We start from the raw sequence: 19841 nt of genomic DNA, 5'->3' as shown, positions 1-19841 counted from the left end.
ACTGGCGCCTGCGCACTTTGTGCCTGCCTCTGCTGTGGTCCCGCGCCCCGCCCCCTCGTCCTCCAACCCCCTAGGTTCGCGCTCAGTGGCGGAGGTGGCTGTGCAGCCAGCAACGGACGTCCTGAGTTAAAGGTGAGGTGCGCGGGGCCGCCGCCCCCGCCGCACCTCTCCCACCATCAAGGGGCTCCCCATTTGCCCCCGAAGGCTAACGGTACTGCGTGCAGTCGAACGCGGCCCGGAGGTAGAGAGCAGAAGACTAGGAGGCGCGCTTCCAGGGACGAGCGGGGCGCTGCGAGGGAAGGCGCGCCCACTAGATGTCTATCGGCCTCTACCGACCCCACCTGCACAGCGGTGCGAGGACCCTCGGTGAGTAACCTTTCCTGCCAGGAGAAGAAGGGTGGGGACAGGGCGGGACGAGGCCCGGAAACGTCCACAAGGATGGACCTGCGCGCGCACCTACACCCTTTGACCCTATGCCCCCACCCCTGACCCCTGTCTGACCTATCGACATCCCTTTTAAACTCCGAAGTCCTTGGCCCAGAACCTTCAGTCTTACCCCTGACCTAACTATATTTTGGCGTGGTGTGATCTTGAACCCCTTCTTTGTCCGCCAAGCCCAGTTCTGATCCCCAGCCCCATCCAGGTTATCTTTGGCCCAGGTCCCTGTTTGACCATATCCTATCTCTGAAGCCCTTGTTTTGAAGCCCAACACCAACTCTGGATTCTGATCGGATGCTTGACCACAATGTTCTCAAAATGCTTATCCAGTCTCTGAATTCCTTCCACTCACCCTAATTTGTCCCAGTTCTATCCTGATTGCTGACCTCTGACTTCTGTACCCCCTTGAACTGTGGCCCCGCCACCACTCCAGATCGCCATCAGTTTTCCCTTTTTTTTCTCCCTGATATCACCACCTCGTTCCTGCCTTCATTCTGTCTTTTCTTGTTCCTGACCACCACCTGAACCTGCCCCTCCCTGATCACTGGCTTGACTTATCCCAGTCATGTCTTCTGGCTGTTCTTCTATGTTGTTGTGTGTCTCCTTGTACTTTTTTCTCATCTTCTGAGCCTTAGTCTTCTATCCAGCATCTTGTCTTGGCTCTGTTCTTTTCCGACAGGATTTGTCTACGTAGCCTTGCCTGTCCTGGAACTTGCTAAGTAGTTCGTGACAGCTTCAAACATGTGATGTGCTCCTCTGGTCTCTGCCTCCGGAATGCCGGGATGATAGGCATGTACCACCACCATGTCCATCCTTTTTTTAAAGACAGGGTCTTACTATGGAACCTAGGCGGGCCTGGAACTTGTAACAATCACTCTGTCTGCACCTCCAGAGTGCTAGGGTTAGAGGCGTGTCCCACCATACCTGGCCCCTGCTCTGTCTCTTGAGCTCCATCTATCTTATAGTGACCTTTTCTCTTTTAGACTTTGCGCTCATTCTTGTCTTAGCCTCAAATCCCAATCCCCCAACCAGGCCTCCCGTTTTACCTGTTATTGTAACCTTCCAACTTGTTCAGCCTTTCCTAACATCTATTTCCCATCCCTTTTGCACTCTGAGTCTCATTAGCCCTTGCCTCAGAACTTGAAGGCTCTTTGTCCCCAGGGCTTCTACAGTATGTTCCTTATACAGAAACAAGTAGGCTTGTAAGCTCTTTGTGGCAGGCGGAGGGAGTTTTCGTATGAGAGCTCCCCATCCCTGTCTCCATCCGAGTGATCTCACATGGAGCTTGCATTTCTTTTACTGCCCTAGGAGTGCATGGAAACGTTCCCACAACCCCTGCTCCCCTGAACTGTGAAAGAGCACCCTAAATTATTCATTGACTCTCTGGGAGTCGGAGAGGTCTGGCTCGTGTTTGCAGTCTTTCTATATTGGGGCCTGTCCCATGTTGGGGGAGGGATGTTAAGAGACACAGGGTATGTATGACTCTTTGACGTCATGTCGTCTCTGTCACCTGATTTTCATTTTTGATTTTGGTTTTATCTCTGCTTCTTGGGACTGACAAAACCAAACAAAAAACTGTTCTTGGTCAGAGGCTTCAGGACTTTGTAGGGGTGGGATGAGGGAAGGGATTTCTTTCTTTCTTTCATGAAGATATCAATAAACATTTTGGTGCTAAAACATCCCAGCTATAGGGGTCTCGGTGTTGTGTGTAGGGGCATAGGCAGCGACCGTTGAGGATGTTAGAATCAGGCCCATTCAGCCTGGTAGTGCTATAACCCTGTATCTCCAGCTACTCAAGAAGCAAAGGTGTCCAGGCAGTGATGGTGCATGCCTTTAATCCCAGCACTGGGAAGGCAAAGGCAGGGCTCAAGGCCAGCCTGGTCTACAGGAACTAGTTCCAGGACAGGCTCCAAAGCTTCAAAGCAACCCTGTCTTGCTAGGCGGTGGTGGCGCACACCTTTAATCCCAGCACTTGGGAGGCAGAGACAGGCAGATCTCTGTGAATTCGAGGCCAGCCTGGTCTACAAGAGCTAGTTCCAGGACAGAGCTGGACAAAGCTACAGAGAAACCCTGTCTCAAAACAAAAAACAAAACAAAAACCCACATACTAAACTGAAACTGGGCAACATGCCTTAAATCCTAGCACTTGGGATACAGAAGCAGGTGGATTTTTGAGTTCAAGGCTAGTCTGGTCTACAAAGTGAGTTCCATGACAGCCAGAGATACACAGGGAAACCCTGTCTTGAAAAACCAAAAAGAGAAAGAAGAAGCAAATGTGGAAGGTTCACTTGAGCCCAGGAATCTCTGGTCAGTCCAGGCAATAGCAAAGCCCACCATTTATTTATTTATGTTATTTATTTGTTTATTTTTCATGCAGGATTTCAATATGTAGTCTTAGTTTGCCTGAAACTCACTATGTAGACCAGGCTGGCCTCGAACTCTCAGAGATCCACCTGCTTCTGCCTCCTGAGTGCTGGGATTAAAGGCATGCAGTACCATGCCTGGCAAGGCACATCTCCTGTCTCATCCTTCTTGGTGCTGGGATTACAGGCAGGCATCACAGCTATCCCAATTCGTGCATCTTTAATGATAAGTTAGAGAATGGGGGAGGGAGGCACACACACCCTCTTTCAAATATGGCTGCTTTTGGCAAGAAGGAAGACTTTAGAGGCTGCGATACCAGCTGTCTATCTCAAATGCATCTGAATATGCTTAGTTCTTTGTAGACAATTTTTTAATTAATTAATTAATTTATTTATTTATATTTTATGTGTGAGTACTCTGTGTGTATACCTATACACTACAAGAGGGCACCAGATCCTATTATAGGTGGTTGTGAGCTACCATGTGGGTGCTGGGAATTGAACTCAAGGACCTCTGGAAGAGCACCCAGTGTTCTTAACCACTGAGCCATCTCTCCAGCCCTGACTATAATATTTTTACATTTATATCATATGTGGAAGTCAGGAATGCGTGTGTGTGTGTGTGTGTGTGTGTGTGTGTGTGTGTGTTTGTAGACATCCTCAGGAGTCTGCTCCCTTCTTGCATGTTAAGTCCTAGGAATTTAACTCAGTCCTCAAGTTTCAGGTGGCAAGCACCTTTGTACCCACTGGGATATCCTGCTGGCTACCCTTTATTTTTGTGTATATGTGTGTCCTTGTGTGTGAGGGCTGATGTATGGCTGTCAAAGGAAGACTTCAGGTGTTGGTCCCACCTTCTGATTTGTTTGAGGTAGTCTCTCATTTGCTGTGGTACTGTGAATTCCAGGCTTGCTGGCCCACATGCGTCAGGGGAATTCTTCTGTCTTTGCCTCCTATCTTGCTGTAGGAGTGCTGGCGTTACGGACATGAGACATTGTGCAAGGGTTTTTCCCTAAGACATCTTCTTAGCTCCATGAATACTTTCAGGTCTTGATTTTGGATACGGAGAATTCAGACAAGTTTACCCGAGAAAAGAAAAAAAAACCAAACATCTGTTTCAGATTTATTGGGTGAGGCTGAATGATACCAGCTCTGTATCAAAGGAAGCGTCCAAAAATAATCTGTTTGATTCATTGTGGAGGAATACTTGTAATTATAAGACAATGCACTTTGGGTACTGATCCCCTGTCTGACTAATAATAAAAACCCAGAGACAGGTATTGGGGTTCAAGATGAAGATCAGAAAAACAGCCAAGCCACTAGAGAAATCTTATCTCTACCAAGGCTGGGCGACTGCAGACTGAGCTCTGAACATCTGTCTCCTCCCGTTTTATATTCTCCTTTAATGCTGGGATTAAAGGTGTGTGACTCCCTAGTACTGAGATTAAAGGTGTGAGCCACCACCGCCTGGATCTGTTTCTGCAACTATCTTTGGTAGCCCAGGGTGACCTTGAACTCACAGAGATCCACCTGCCTCTGTCTCCCAAATCCTGGGGTTAAAGGTGTGTGCCACCACTGTCTGGCCTCTAGTGACTTAATTTTACCTTCTGATCTTCAGGTCAGCTTTGTTTATATATTTGTTTATACAAATAAAGTATCACTATAATACCCAGCCAGTTGCTGTGTCCTAGTAAGCTTGGATTAAGTCAGTTGCTTGCGATAACTCTGTGAGTATCTGTTTCTGTTTTATAATTTTGTTTGAGACAGGGTCTCTCTATGTAATCCTGACTGTCCTGGAACTCAATATATAGTCCAGGCCAGCCTCGAACTCATAGAGAGCTTCCTGCCTCTGCCTCCTTAGTGCTGGGAATAAAGGTCACCTATGCCTGGCAACTGTTTTATTTATCATTCAGGAGTTCTCCACGTTCCTATAATGTTCCTTTCACAACCTCAGTTTCCCTATTTAACAGATGAGAACATTGAGGCCCAGAAAAGTGTTTTTTTGAAACAGTCACATAGCCAGTAAGTGACAGTAGAGCTAGTTAAGTCCCTGACTCACCATTTGCTGTCTGTACAGCATTCATGTGTGTTTAGAGGTTAGACCCAGGTTTGTTCAAATTGTGGGGCTAGGGCTATAGCCAGTGGTTGAGTGCCTGCTTAGCATGCACAAAGCCCTGGGTCAATTACCAGTACTGAAAAAATCACGAATGGGGCAATGATGTGTGTGCGGGACTCAGTCCCACTTGTTTACTTGGCCCAGGAATCATTGTCTATTTCCCACTTCCTTCTAAATTAGTGGATTTATTTATGTGTATGTATCTGTATCCATATATGTAACATGTGTACTGGTACCCACAGAGGTCAGAAGATGGCGTTGGTTCCACTCGAGCTAGAGTTGAAGGTGGTTGTGAGCCACCAGATATGGATACTGAGAATCAGACTCCAGTCCTCAGTCCTCTAGAAGATCAGCAAGCACTCCTTTTTTCTTTTAAGATTTATTTATTTTTATATACATTGGTGTATTGCCTGCATGTGTGTCTGTGTGAAGGTGTCCTCAGGTCCTCTGGAGTTGGAGGCACAGACAGTTGTGAGCTGCTATGTGGCTGTTGGGAATTGAACCTGGGTCCTTTGGAAGAATAGCCAGTGCTCTTGACCCTTGAGCCATCTTTCCAGCCCCTCAGCAAGCGCTCTTAACCACTAAGACATCTCTCAAGTCTCAGATTTATTGTTCTTTAAAAACAAGCAAGCAAGCAAACAAACAGACAAAATTGTTGGGGCTGGAGAGATGTCTCAGCAATTAAAAACACTAGCTGCCCTTCCAGAGGAACTGATTTGATTCTCAACACCCACATGATGGTTTACAACCATCTGTTGCTCCAGTCATAGGGCCTGTTACCCTCTTCTGGCCTCCACAGGCACTGGAGGCACATGGTTTCCAGACATACGTTCAGGCCAACAATAGTGGCCTTTAATCCCAGGATTTGGGAGACAGACACAGGTGAATTTCTATGAGTTTGAGGCCAGTATGGTGTATACAGTACGGTGTATACAGTACGGTGTATACAGTACGGTGTATACAGTACGGTGTATACAGTACGGTGTATACAGTACGGTGTATACAACGGGTTCCGGGACACTCGGGGCTATATAGCGGAACTCTGTTTCAAAAACAAAACAAAACGAAAGTAAGTAAATAAATAAAATCTTAATTTTTTTGATACAGGGTTTCTCTGTGTAACTCTGGCTGTTCTAGAAATCACTCTGTAGACCAGGCTGGCCTCGAACTCAGAGATCTGCCTGCCTCGACCTCCTGAGTGTTGGGATTAAAGGCGTGTGCCATCACCACCTGGCCAAATCTTAAGATTTCTTTAACAATTTATTTTATTTTATTTTTTGGTTGTTGTTTGTTTTCTCAAGACAGAGTTTCTCTGTGTAAGAGCCCTAGCTGTCCTGGAACTATCTCTATAGACCAGGCTGGTCTTGAACTCACAGAGATCTTCTGCTTCCGCCTCCCTAAGTGCTGGAATTAAAGGTGTGCACCACTACTGCCCAGCAAAAGATTTAATTTTTAACCGTGTGTGTGTGTGTGTGTGTGTGTGTGTGTGTGTGTGTTCGAGTACACATGCACAGGTGCTCCCAGAAGCTAGAGGTATTAGACCCCTGGAATTGGAGTTATAGGGGGTTATGAGCCACGTAACATGGATGCTAGAATTGAACTCAGGTCCTTTGGAAGAGCAGTATATATGCTTAACTATTGAGCCATCTGTCCAACTTCAAATTTCCTGTTCTTATGAAGGGTTGTTAATGATTTGATGTGAGTTACATGTACTATGAAATACCTTCTAAAGTTCCTTTGGTCTCTATTGTCTATTTTGCTCATTTTATGGATGAGGTAACAGTTTTTGCCCTCCATTTTATGGTAACCTAAACCCCGGGGCTCCATCTGCATTATTAGCCAAATTGTCTCATCTCTCTTGTCCCTGATTATAGACATCCATTTTTCCGCCATGTCTGCTGACCTACAAGGTGGGGAAGGGAGGCCATGGCCAGGAGGATAGTCCCCAGCAGTATTCACTTAGCTGCTTCTCTGCCTGCTGCTCGCCTCCACCAGTACACCAAAGGAGAGCGAAGCGGGGAAGGAAATGGCAGGGCCTTTGTGGTACATGCCATAAATTTCACAACCAGGAAGAAAGGTGTGCAGGAAGCCCTAATAGCATGGGACTGAGGGAATCCTTCTCTAAGTTGTTCTTCCCAGCATGGGTGGGAACAGCCTAACAGCCATTCCTGTCCACACATGGCCCGGCCTTCTGTAAGGGATCCAGGTTAGGTTTGGGTTCTGCAGTCACAAAGCAGATCATGTTACCTGGAGTAGAAGATGTTTGGAATGTGCCTGGGATGAACTTAGAATGTGCCCAGGTAGGGTTGTGTTGAGGGACATTATAGGGACTCAGAGTTCTCAATTTCCTTGTCTGTCATAAAGTTTTGCTTCAGGCTGGAAATGTTCAGCGGGAAGAATCAGGAAGAATATGCTAGGATACAGAAGTCTGAGCTGTCTGTCTGTTCCTTCTGCCTTTGGGAGTAGCCGCAGGCCACCTCTAGCCCAGGGTCCAGCTCTAGCATTCTGATTCCAAACTCCTTCTCTTGCTGATTTTGTTTTGTTTTGTTTTGTTCTGGAACTCGCTCTGTAGACCAGGCTGGCCTCAAACTTGCAGAGATCAGCCTGCGCCTGCCTCCCAAGTGCTAGGATCAAAGGTGTGTCACCATGCCCACTTTGTTTTTTGTTTTTTTTTTCCAAGACAGGGTTTCTCTGTGTAACAGTTCTGGCTGTTCTGGAACTCACTCTGTAGACCAGGCTGGCCTCAAACTCATGGAGAACCCCCCTGTCTCTGCCTCCGAGTGCTGGGATTAAAGGTGTGCGCCCCCACCCCTGGCTTCTTATGTTTTTACATCTTTATGTTCTCAGGCAGGCCTTTTCACCTTGCCAAGGTCCAGCTTCCCATCCCTTGTTCAGACAAGGCTCTTTCTGTGCCGTCTCTCAGGTTTGTAGGGCATAAACCAGGATTATTTCTTCCTGGACTATGGAAGATAGTGGCTTGGGATCTGGTCTCTCCTTAGAAAGGTTAGCTTCTGCTGGGCGGTGGTGGTACATGTCTTCCTTCAATCCCAGCACTTGGCAGGCAGAGGCAGGTGAATCTCTTGAGTTCCAAGCCAGCATGGTTTACAGAGTGAGTTCCAGGACAGCCAGGGCCACACAGAGAAACCCCATTAACTTCTCTCTACAGCTTAGAAAACCATTAACCTAATTATGGGAAAAATTTTCCCCAAGACCTTCTCTTATCCCTGCATTGCTCTGGGAGGGAAGGCTAAGAGTCTGGAGAGGTAATACACTCTGCTCAGAGTAAAAGACCAGGTGTGTGTGTGTGTGTGTGTGTGTGTGTGTGTGTGTATCTGTATCTTACAGCTTCCTAGCCCCCATTCCCTTTGTATAGGCCTGGGGATCTCGGCAGCAGGAGAGGCAGGAGAAGCAGTGGCTGCTCCAACAGTTCTTAGCACTTCTTCCCCAGTTTTTCCTTAGGTGTCTGTCTGCAGTGAGGAAAGAGTTCTATGCTTTCTTCTTGGCCCTGCCGGGCACCCTGAGTGAGGCACCTGGTCCCTGAGACTGTTTTCCCAGGAGTGGCCCTAGCCCTGGAAACCGGCAGGTAAGGGTTAAAAGGTATGGGCCAGCCCAGTTCCTGTCCAGGTAGGCTGGGCCTTTACCTAGTGGGAGGCAGCCAAGGCAGCAGTCACTGCCGTTCACTTCTACTGCCAGGAGAGCTAGGGCCCGGATGAGACAACAGTGCTTTTTGAGCTATTCGAGGCTGTCATATAGCACTCTGGCATTGGTGAGTACCTTGGAGCAATGGGCCAGGGGTGTGAGACCGTGAAGGCGCAGGGATTGAGGGCTGGGTTGCAACGTACTGAAGTGATCTTTCAGAGAGCCTGGTAAGGCGGGAGAAGTCCGTCGACAATAAAGGGTTGTGATAGGAGGGGCAATGTTCGGTTTAGGAGGAGCCGGGGAGCAGGGCAAATTTCCACATGCCTATTCTCCTTTCTTGATAGGGAGCAATTTGGGGTTGGAAATGGAGGAAGAGGGATGGAGCAAAGGGACTCAGCCCCCTCTTCTCTGCCCCATCCCTCTCGCCTTCAGAATGGCCTCTTTATCAGGGCTAGTGCCTCAGAAAAGGCCAACTGAACTATTTAGAGACCATGCTGTTCAGGCTTCTGTTCCTCCCTCTATTTGTTCACCCAGAGTGATGGAAGGGGTGTGCTGTGTATTTGGGGGAGCACTGGGGAGCAGTCCAGACTTTGCGTGTGTATTTGTTCAAGTGGTGGCAGGATGTGGAACTCGGGGCTCTCATTGACAGGGTTGGAGTGCCACCCAGGTGAAGTATCTTGGTTGTAAACAGTCATTACAGCCAGGAATTTTTCTCAGCTATGGTGTCAGAAGGGCAGACCTGAAAAACCTGCTGGGCCTGCCTCTGAATGTGTGTGTGTGTGTGTGTGTGTGTGTGTGTCCCCACATGTGCCCTCTGTGACTCTCTTGCTACAGTCTGTCCCAGCAACAGGACACAGAATGACAAAACAAGGCCCTGGGGCGGACAGGAGGGTCTCGGAGGCCTGCGTGAGGGTGCACCAGTGACGCAGGAGTGGCGGGGACTGCTTTCTTACTATCTTATCTTGGTGGGAGGCAGCCCTAAGTCCCAAGGCAAGTGTGCAAAGCACAGCAGAGTAGAAGCAAAGGTTCCTGAGTCAGGTATGGAGGTGTGGGGCGTTGACCCGTGTCTAGCCTGCCCAGTGACCCAATGACTCATGCCCTAGCTATGTCCCTGAGGTCAGGCTGACAGGGTGGAGTTGGGGTTCCTGTCTGGACCCTGTGTTGACGTCCACGATGCTCTGATTTCCTAAAGAAGGAAGGATTGAGGCACTCTAATGAGGAGCATGCGACTGATGTTGGCGAACAGGGTGAATGGACCAAAGGTCAGGGGAGTTGGGTTTCTGTTGGGGTGGAAAGGGGTTCAGGCCAGCCTTGTGAAAAGTTTTCCAAACTAAAATGGGTCCTGGGAAAAGTAGGAGTTCTAGGAGCTGAGGAACAGAGGAAGCGGAGATGGGACATCAAAGAACCCCTGCCATACTGAACCTCAGATGGGTGGGCTTGTGAGAACCTCTGCACTGCGTAGTGTCTGGATTTGGGGACTGTCTCACGTTGATGTGGAGGATAGTACATGAGTCCTTTGAGGGAGGGTCACAGACCCTGTTGGACAGCCAGAAAGAAGACAGATAAACTGGGGGGACCTTGTAGGCAGTTTGATTATACCCCACAGTGTGAATGTGGGGAAGGAGCTTAGAGACAGGCTTCCTTGCTTGTCTAGGTCTTTTCTAGAACATCATGACAAACTGTAAAATTCAAGGTAGGTTAAAATGGGAACTCTGCTGTCTCCATTAGGCCTTCCCAGTTACCTACCTTGGAGGTTAGCACAGGTGGTGGGAGGTGATGTCACCTGGTTGCCCAGCTGGGGACCGAGCAGGATGTGGGAGGGAGGGAGGGAGCAAACTCCAAAGAAGCAGAAGGAGGGCTGGCAGCTAGCCAAAGCAGGCTCCATGGTCATCCAGGGCTTCTATGGACTGAAAAAGGCAGATAATGGGTTATCTATGGCTGTGGATGGCTCTTCTCACCCACCCCAGCAGGATAACTTCTGTGCTAGTTTCAGAAGAGGGTGGGAGGGAAGAGGAGCTGGAGGGACGCTGAGGTCAAGGGGCACTCCTTGCTACATCAGGGCAGCAGGGTTAGAACATGTACAGAGCCAGATCGGTTTGGATACCTGGCTCGGCTCTCTTGCGTTTGTTCACTTGGCTACTTGTTAAGCCAGCTGGTGTACATTTGTGGGCTACTTGCTGTGTGCAGCAGCATTTGGGGTGCTGGAGCTACTGATTCCCTGGGGCAGACCTGCTCCCTGTCCAAATGGCAGTACAGGGAGACACAAGCTCTTGTTCAGCAGCAGCTGGGAGAGGGCAGCACTCAGGAACCACCTCTGAAAGCGGCAGCTAAGCTCCGGAATGAACTGGGCATGGTAGTGCCTGTCTGTAATCCCAGCATGTGGCAGGCTGAGGCAGGAGGATCGCTGTGAGTTCAAGACCAGCTTGAACACAGTTACTTTCAGGCTCGCCTAGTCTACAGAGTGAGACTATGTGCTAAAACTCAAATAGCTCCAAAATAAGTGAGAAGCAAGGTTCTGGTGGTGAGAGGCTGGAACCAATGCCCTAGACTGTGGCCACAGCCTGGGCAAAGGCCCTTTTGCCTGATGGATAGACCAAGGAGCTCAAGAGGCAAATGACAGGATTGGAGCTGCTGTCTTGAGGAATTGTACAGAACCAGAGGGGTTGTCCTATGTGAAGCCCTTTACTGGGCAGTTATTTCACCTCTGTGCTTTCTACCCCTCATCTCCTAAGGAAAGGTAATAATGACGAAGCTCCTGCCTGAGGGGTTTCAAAGATTCATTGTGACAGAGCAGGTAACTGTTCCAGGCACCCAAGGCTGAATACGTGCCTACTGATGATATACTCAATTGAACCTGTACCGTTAATTTTCTCCCTAGGTGAGACTCCTGGCTGTGGCCTATGGGCCTCTGAGGAGGCATCGTAAGTCTGCCCAGCTTCCCACTTACTGTGTCAGCACTCAATGGGAAGGGAACCAAGGTACCAGGCCAAGTGGGTCCAGACATTGACACAGACTCTGAGTGGGCAGGCCAGGTAGGTGAGTGGGGCCCGGGGTACTTTCTATTCCTAGCTGGAAGATGGGAAGTAGGACCGGCCTTGGGACTGGGGGTGTCGTGGGATATGCCTCCTTAATGCCTTCTGTGCTGTGTCACTGCCAGGCTTTGTCCAGCCACCAGCCACAGCCTCCAGACAGTACAAGGATGGAAGTCAAAGGTCAGCTGATCAGCTCCCCTACCTTCAATGCCCCAGGTTAGTGGCAGCCTCCACTTCCTGCTGTCCCCTCTCTACCCTGAGTCTCCATGTGCCTGCTTGGGAAGGGTTGGTCCCTGTCCCCACAGTTGCTCCAAGATGTCCTAGTTGTCTTGATCTTTGCTCCCTCCCCCTATGCAGCTGCCCTGTTTGGAGAGGCTGCCCCCCAGGTGAAGTCAGAGCGTCTTCGAGGGCTGCTTGACCGCCAGCGGGCCCTGCAAGAGGCCCTGAGCCTGAAGCTTCAAGAGCTCAGGAAAGTCTGTCTGCAGGAGGCGGTGAGGGCCTGACCCCAGGGCTGTTGGGTGGGGGTGGGGGGTGGGAGGATGGAGTGAGGAGCCAGGGTGTCTAGGCAGGCAGACTACCGTGATGGGTGCCCAACCAATTGTCTGGGAGTTAGGAGTTTTCTTGTCACCCTGTGTGTCCTCAAAGTTTGACTTAGATGGCACAGTATCAATGAAATGTGCCAATGCTGGTCCATAGTCAGTTTTGAATAATTTTAAACCTCCCCTCCCCAAAGTGAAAACTATTTCCAAAATTGGGCCCCAGAGTTCATCCTGAACTGACGCAGGGTGAATTATTGTTCCCTTCCCTCCACTAGCCCATCTATCCATCCATTCATCTGTTTTCCGAGACAGGGTCTCACTCTGTAGCCCAGGCTGACCTAGAACTCTCCCTGTAGCCTAGGGTAGTCTCTAGCTCATGCCTTAGCCTCCCAAGAACTGGAATTCTAGGCATGATCTACCACAGCTGGCTATAGCTCTGATTTACCCTTCTCAGTGTGAGTGTCCACGCGCTTTTCCTGAAGGAATAATAGGGTTCAGGGGATGGGGAATTTGCTCAGTTGACCATGTAAGCATAAGGGCCTGAGTCCAACCCTCAGAGACTATGGAAAAAGAATAGCCGGGTGTGGTGACCAGCACTCGTAACCCTAGTGCTGGAGAAGCGGAGACCAGATGACTTTCCTGGGGCGTTCTGACTAACCAGGCTAGCCTAATCAGCAAGTCCCAAGCCAGTGAGAAAGAAACCTTGTCTCAAAAAAAGTAGATAGTATCCTGAGTAACAACATTCAAGATTGGCCTCTGGCCTACACATATGTACAGCTACAGGCACGCACACGCACGCACTCATGCACACACACACACGCACTCTAATGGGATCCAGAAGACCAGCCCCTGTGTCATATGTGCAGCATATAGACTGGGCTTTTCTAATTATAAAAACTAAGAACTCTGGGCTCCAGATTTCCAAGATATTCAATGGCCCAGAGATTTTTTTGGAGCCACTGAGAGACTTGGGGGCCACACTTCTACCCTGGTGGTAGAGATCTTGAGAGAAGGAACCTAACCTATGTGGAGTATTGGGCAAGGCCAGTCTCCTTGGGAGATGTAGTTTCTTGTACCCTTACTACTTTATGTCATCTCTCCAACTAACCCTTGTAGTTTCTGTCCCCGTCCCCTCCAGGAGCTAACTGGCCAGCTGCCCCCTGAGTGCCCCCTGGAGCCTGGTGAATGCCTTCAGTTGGTACGCCGGAGGCCCCCTGCAGCACGTGCCTACCCTCCACCACACCCAAACCCAGTACACCACTCCTTGTGTCCTGCTGAGGTAAGCAGTTGGGTGTGGGGAGCAGGATGGTGCTGGTGAGGGGCAGGGGCAAAGAAGGGCAGAACGAGGGGTATGGCCAGGAGTGGGAGGAGCTAAGAAGGGAAAGAGTTTGAACAGGTGGGTTCCCTGTGCAGTATGGGACCCCCAACTTTGTCAAGACAAGCTTCCTATCTTTAGAAGATACATAGGCCCACCTCCTCATCCTGTCCCTTGAGGCAAACAGACTCCCCCAGGAAGAACAGGCCCCATGTCCAGTATAGATGGGCTCTGCCAACTTCCCGCTACTTGGGTAGTCATTTCTATGATTTAGCTCTGTTCCACCCCTCTTGGCTTGTGCAGGAGCTGGCTCTTGAGGCCCTGGAGCGTGAGGTATCCGTCCAGCAGCAGATTGCAGCTGCTGCCCGCCGCCTGGCCCTGGCCCCTGATCTTACTGGAGAGCAGAGGCGGCGCCGGCGCCAGGTGCAGGTAGATGCCCTGCGGAGGCTGCATGAGCTGGAGGAGCAGCTCAGGGACTTCCGGGCCCGCCTTGGCCTCCCGGTGCTGCCACTATCCGCAGGAGCACTAGTCAATGCCCAGGGTGTCTGCCTGGGCACACGCCTTGCTCAGCTCAGCCAAGGTAAGCCAGGTCCCACATCCCTCCAGTGAGTGGGGAAATGACCCTGAGAATGGACTGTGGCTTATGCATATAGGAGTGGTGGAGTGGCTGAACAGCCATTGAAGGCAGAGAGGTGAGCAGGACTTACAGGGGGAAATCCCATCAAGGAGAATTGTAATAACCTGACTTGAGGTTCAGAGAGGACTTGAACAGTAAGCAACAGGAAGATGAATACTCAAGTTCATGGTAGTTTTGGATTCAGGTAAACGTTGAACCTAGGCCGATCAACATTCTAGAAAATCATTCTACGATGGAGCTACATCCCCAGTCCTCTTCTTTATTTTTATTATTTAGTTAGTTAGTTTTTTCTTGACAGGGTTTCTCTGTGTAACAGTCCTGACTGTCCTGTAATGCTCTATAGACCAGGCTGACCTCAACTCAGAGATCTGCCTGCTTCTGCCTCCCAAATGCTGGGACTAAAGGTGCGCACCACTACTGCCTGGCTTTTGTTTTTATTTTAAAAATATTTATTCGTTTTTACTTGCATGTATATGTTCCTGTGTGAGTTTACATTTACCACATGCATACAGGCATTTGTGGAAGCTAGCGGCTTTGGAACCCTTGGAACTAGAGTTAGAGACTGTTGTGAAGTGCCTGGAGTAGGAACCGAACCCAGGTCCTCTGCAAGGGTAGCAAGTGTTCTTAACCATTAAGCCATCTCTCCAGCACATTGTTTTGTGTTTTGGTTTTAATTTTTTTTTTTCAAGACAGGGTTTCTCCGTGTAGCTCTGGCTGTCCTGGAAATCACTCTGTAAACCAGGCTGGCCTCGAATTCACAGAGATCTGCTTGCCTCTGCCTCCAGAGTGATGGGATTAAAGGCGTGTGGCAGCACTGCTCAGCTCCCTTGTTTTGTTTTTGCTTTTTATTTTGAGACAGGATTTTGGTAAGTTGCCCAGGCTGGTCTTCTGGTCTTGAACTCATTTCGTATTCCAGACCAGCCTTGAACTTATCACACACACACACACACACACACACACACACACACACTGCATCATAAAGCCTCTTAGGTAGCTGGAATTATAGGTTTGTGTGTCTGGCAAAGATGGATTCTTCTTGGAGAGGTGCCAGAATCAGGTAGCAGAAGGCAGTGCACACAGAGATGCTATCCAGAGGTACAGGGGATGGAATTCAGACCTTGGAGTGACAGGCTGCTTTTCCCTTCCTCCCCTGTAGAGGATGTAGTTCTGCACTCGGAGAGCAGCTCCCTCTCAGAGTCAGGGGCCAGCCACGATAATGGTGAGAACTGTCCCCCTTCCGTGTGTCCTCTCAGAATATCTGTTGATTCAGCCCTTCCTACTTTAGCTCTTCCTTAGCCACGCCCCATACTCCCATGTGCCCTTATTTTCACCTGTCTCTGCCTCCTCTGCTCTAGAACTTACAGACCAGCCTCTACATTTTCCTTGCTTCCTCTCTTAGCTTGTTGGTCCCTCCCCCCCTTAAACCTGCCCTGCTCCTTCCAGGCCCTCTCTCATTGAATTCTACCCTATTTTCCCTTCTACCCAGAGGACCCTCATAGCTGCTACTCTCTAACTGAGCGCCCCTCACCACCAAAGGCCTGGGACCAGTTTCGGGCAGTATCCGGGGGGAGTCCTGAGCGGCGAGCCCCATGGAAACCTCCCCCTTCAGATATTTATGGGGACCTGAAGAGCCGGCGCAACTCTGTGGCCAGCCCCACCAGGTAAAGAGGAACCTTTTCCTCCTTTCCTGGGACTAGGAGTGGGATCCTGAGCCTGGGCTGGCAGGAGGGCCTACTGGTGAGTGCGGTTTCTAACCTGGGTCCCGATGTGGGCCTGCCATCTCTGTCTAGCCCCACCCGCTCGCTGCCCAGGAGTGCCTCCAGTTTTGAGGGGCGAAGTGTGCCTGCCACCCCTGTCCTCACCCGGGGCACTGGCCCCCGGCTCTGCAAGTAAGGGGACTCTTGAGGGTGGGTCTGAGTATCAGAGGAGGAAACCTTTAGTTCGAACTGTAGATGTTGACTAGGAATTTCCAAAAGATGTGGGACATGGGCAGCTGGGCTTTGAAAGGTGGCTAGAAGCTGGTGTGGGAATTGGAGGCAGAGGCGTGAGAGATTGAGTATGGGCTTTCCTGCATTTTTGGGGATAAGTCATTTTCTTTCTCTGAATCTTTCCTTCCTCGTTTGTGAAGTGAGTGTACTATCTGCCTTTGAAAGACACAGGTACAATGCATGTTGGGTAGCATGTATCAAATGCCTACTTTCTGCTAATAATCGGTAGCATTTGTGGTGGATAGCAACTCCTTTGTCATCCTAAGGTCCCCCTGAGGAGGTGCTATTATTTGCATTTTATAGGTGTGGAAACTGAGGCACAGAAAGGTTAATTAAGTAACTTGTGAGTAAACCATAGTTCTGAAGTTGGAGCCCATGCAAAATTTTAAACTAGTCAGCCGTGACACGCTAAATTGTAATGTTCCTTAAGTCCTTAAATGCCTACTTTTCCCATGCTGTGAACAGAATCCCTGTCTTTTGGGGGCATGCTTCTGTGCATGGTGGGACAGTTGTTTGGGGCTGGTTCACAGACCTGGTGGGTTAGATAGAGTTCAGAAGGCCTTTGGTTCCAGTCATAAGGCCTAGGGCTTCCTTCGGGAGGTAGAAAGGAGTCATGAGAATAGCCTTAACAGGAGAATAGGAGCTGTGGCAACAGGAGCGTGCCTGTGTATGTCCTTCCTTAGCTAGCACTTACTTCCCATTCCCAGAAACATTTACCCTAAGAGCTTGGGGCCCTATCCCCGGTGAGCATTCCATGCCCTACCCTCTGGTTTCCCGTCTGGGGCCAAATCTCAGTGGCCCTTACACACAGTGCTTAGCAGCTACATGCACACGACTTCGAATATTGATCCTATTTTAGAGATAGTGAAGGCTCAGAAAGAGATGGGGCAGTCAGGGCACTCGTCATTTGTCTTCTTTTTCTGACCCTGCTCTTCTTACGGCACCTCTGTTCTCCAGACCCGAAGGCCTCCATTCTCGCCAGTGGTCGGGTAGTCAGGACTCCCAGATGGGCTTTCCTCGGCCGGACCCTGCTTCGGATCGGGCCTCCCTCTTCGCAGCTCGCACCCGCCGCAGCAATAGTTCTGAGGCCCTGCTGGTGGACCGGGCAGCTGCTGGAGGAGCAGGATCTCCACCTGCTCCCCTGGCTCCCCCTGCTGCTGGTCCCCCAGTCTGCAAGAGCAGTGAGGTGCTGTATGAGCGCCCCCAACCAGTCCCTGCCTTCTCCTCCCGCACCGCTGGTCCCCCAGACCCTCCTCGGGCTGCCCGACCTAGCTCAGCTGCCCCTGCATCCCGTGGACCCCCCAGACTCCCACCTGTGTGTGGAGACTTCCTCTTGGACTATTCATTGGACCGGGGCTTGCCCCGTGGTGCTGGTGGGGCAGGTTGGGGGGATTTGCTGCCTGCTCCTGAAGTCCCGGGACCCCTTTCCCGCAGAGATGGGCTCCTTGCCATGCTCCCTGGTCCTCCACCCATATATGCAGCTGATGGCAGCAGCCCCCTTCTCCGCAGCAAAGACCCCAACACCCGTGCCATTCGTTCCAAGCCCTGTGGCCTGCCCCCAGAAGCTGTGGAGGGTCTGGAAGTGCATCCAAATCCATTACTCTGGATGCCGCCACCCACCCGGCTACCTCCAGCTAGTGAGCGAGGTGGCCATAAGAACCTTGCCCTGGAGGGGCTCCGGGACTGGTACATCCGGAATTCGGGACTGGCCATGGGGCCCCAGCGCAGGCCTATGCTCCCACATGTGGGCCCAACACACGCACCCTTCCTCCATGCCCGCTGCTATGAAGTGGGCCAGGCACTATATGGTCCTCCCAGCCAGGCACCGCTCCCGCACTCGAGGAGTTTCACAGCACCCCCTGTCTCCGGCAGGTATGGGGGTGCTTTTGCTGATGGGTAAGGGTATTGATTCAGATGCTGAATGTATCCTGACCAGGGAGCACTTTGTCAAGATAGCTGATGAGTGGGACCACAAGGAAACTAGCTGCGGGCTTGGCATGGGGTCACTTTATCAGACATGACCTGCATTAGTCCTTAGGGTCCTGGTGAGGGGGATCTTGGATGTTGGTAGCAGGAGTTCTTTCCCAAGCTTTAGAAGGATTTTTCTATTCTCCCTAGTACATGACAGCTGGCAGTGAGCCTTGAAGTCAGGGTGCTGGGAAGAAGGGACATACGTGCTCCATGGCTTTCTCTTCTAAACTCCATACCCCATGCTTAAGAGCCTGAAGGTGCTGTCCTGTGCCTGTCTCCACCTCTTTAACAAGCCTCTTTTCCTCTCTCTGTGTGTGTCCTGTCTGTCTCTTCCTCTCTTCCCTTCCCTTCCCTGTCTTCCGGATTCCTGCTGTCCTTTCTAAAGATACTACACGGACTTCCTGTATCCCCCGGAGCTGAGCGCTCGTTTAAGTGACCTGACGCTAGAGGGGGAACAGTCTTCCAGTTCTGATCCCCAGACCCCAGGGACATTGGTCTGACCCTTCCTGATAAGCCCCTTGTTGGTCTGGACATACTCCAGTCTGGGGAACATACAGTCAACCTCACTGAGTCCTGGGATGTGGTTGTTCTTGGTTCTGAGGGACAACTGCTTGATCTCACAGAACCCCTGGCTTCTTTGGGGCCCAGAAGGATGTCTGATACACCTGCATCTCTTCTCATCCTGTGCTGGGGGACTGGAGGGCCCCAGCTAGCTTCAAAGAGGGGGATAATGGTTTGGGGACTCTGCCCCTTCCTCCATTTCTGTTTACAGTTGTGATTTAGTATTCACTGTCTTTGCCCAACACTAGGTGTTTTATAAAAGGGAAACTGTGAGCTCATTCCTGGTTGGGTTCATTCCTGTCCCTATGCCCAGCCTGTTCCATTCAGGAGCCACCACCCCTCCTCAACAAAATGGACCATATATAGAGTCTCGGGGGTTAAGAGACCCCTGTGAACAGAACTCCCTGCCTCCTCCCACCAGACTTCTTGGACAGTTGGGCTCCTGTCCACATTTGGAAGGACGGAAGTCTAGGTGGGGTTGCCTGAAGGAGCTGTTGTCTCTGTCTCTGCCCGTGGCCTCTGCTGACCTCTCCCAGTCAGGAGGCTGTACAGAGTTTGTCAAGAAGCAGAGCCATTTGAGTATGTCACATCCTGGGATGCTGCAGTGGTTAAACCTGGCAACTGGTCGATGCCAGCAAAACCCTCAGGTGACATCTGGCCATGGGCCACAGGCCACATCATGTCCTCCTTGACATTCCTCTATTTACCACTTTTTAAACAAATCCACATAAGCTGTGTTTTCTATATTGTGTGTGACTTTCTGGAACTGGGGGTTCCCCTACCCCCTTTACCTGGTGTTAAATTTTCTTTTTGTATCAATGGATCTGGGCCCAAGACACTACTCACACTGGAAGGGGATTTCTATAATAAATGTATAAACTGAACCCCTGGATTGCTTCTTTGTCTGCTTCATCACAGGAACCCACACTTCTAGTTAAGACCAGATTATAAGTATATATTTATGAGACAGGACAGGGACCCACTGGGTAACCCTGGCTGCCCTGGGACTCACTTGTAGACCACATTGGCCTTGTACTCAGAGATCCATCTATACTGGAATAAAGGGCATGTACAACCACGGCCAGTCAGAAAACAAAATATTTTTATGGGGAGAAAAAACACTGGAAATAGCTTACAATACTGTCATGTGTTTTGTTTTCTTGAGCTAGATTGTATGTAGCCAGGCCTGACCACAACTCATAGTCCCCTTGCCTCAGCCTCCCCACTGCTGGGGTTCCTGGCGTC

General features: G+C 50.3%; 1 protein-coding gene across 4 annotated transcripts; it reads left to right on the top strand.

Moving 5' to 3' along the window:
* Positions 1-67: 67 nt before the first annotated feature.
* Positions 68-19480, top strand: Ccdc120 (coiled-coil domain containing 120). 4 transcript variants are annotated; one of them, XM_085684823.2, is made up of 11 exons: positions 68-366; positions 11432-11585; positions 11711-11801; positions 11943-12076; positions 13263-13403; positions 13743-14019; positions 15233-15295; positions 15563-15737; positions 15867-15965; positions 17022-17936; positions 18421-19480. In XM_085684823.2, the coding sequence occupies exons 3-11, from the start codon at positions 11753-11755 to the stop codon at positions 18533-18535; spliced, it is 1968 nt and encodes a 655-aa protein (XP_085540949.1). In that variant the 5' UTR covers positions 68-366; positions 11432-11585; positions 11711-11752; the 3' UTR covers positions 18536-19480. The 4 variants fall into 4 exon arrangements, with proteins under 4 accessions (XP_085540949.1, XP_085540947.1, XP_085540950.1 ...); XM_085684821.1 differs by lacking the exon at positions 68-366 and adding an exon at positions 8530-8680; XM_085684824.1 differs by lacking the exon at positions 68-366 and adding an exon at positions 8530-8680 and having other exon boundaries at positions 11432-11589.
* Positions 19481-19841: the final 361 nt, after the last annotated feature.

This window comes from Myodes glareolus, chromosome X (genome assembly GCF_982192425.1).
Source record: "Myodes glareolus chromosome X, mMyoGla1.1, whole genome shotgun sequence".
Classification (NCBI taxonomy): domain Eukaryota; kingdom Metazoa; phylum Chordata; class Mammalia; order Rodentia; family Cricetidae; genus Myodes; species Myodes glareolus.
Note: the sequence above shows the minus strand (reverse complement) of the source record. Positions and strands in the feature narration are given on the sequence as shown.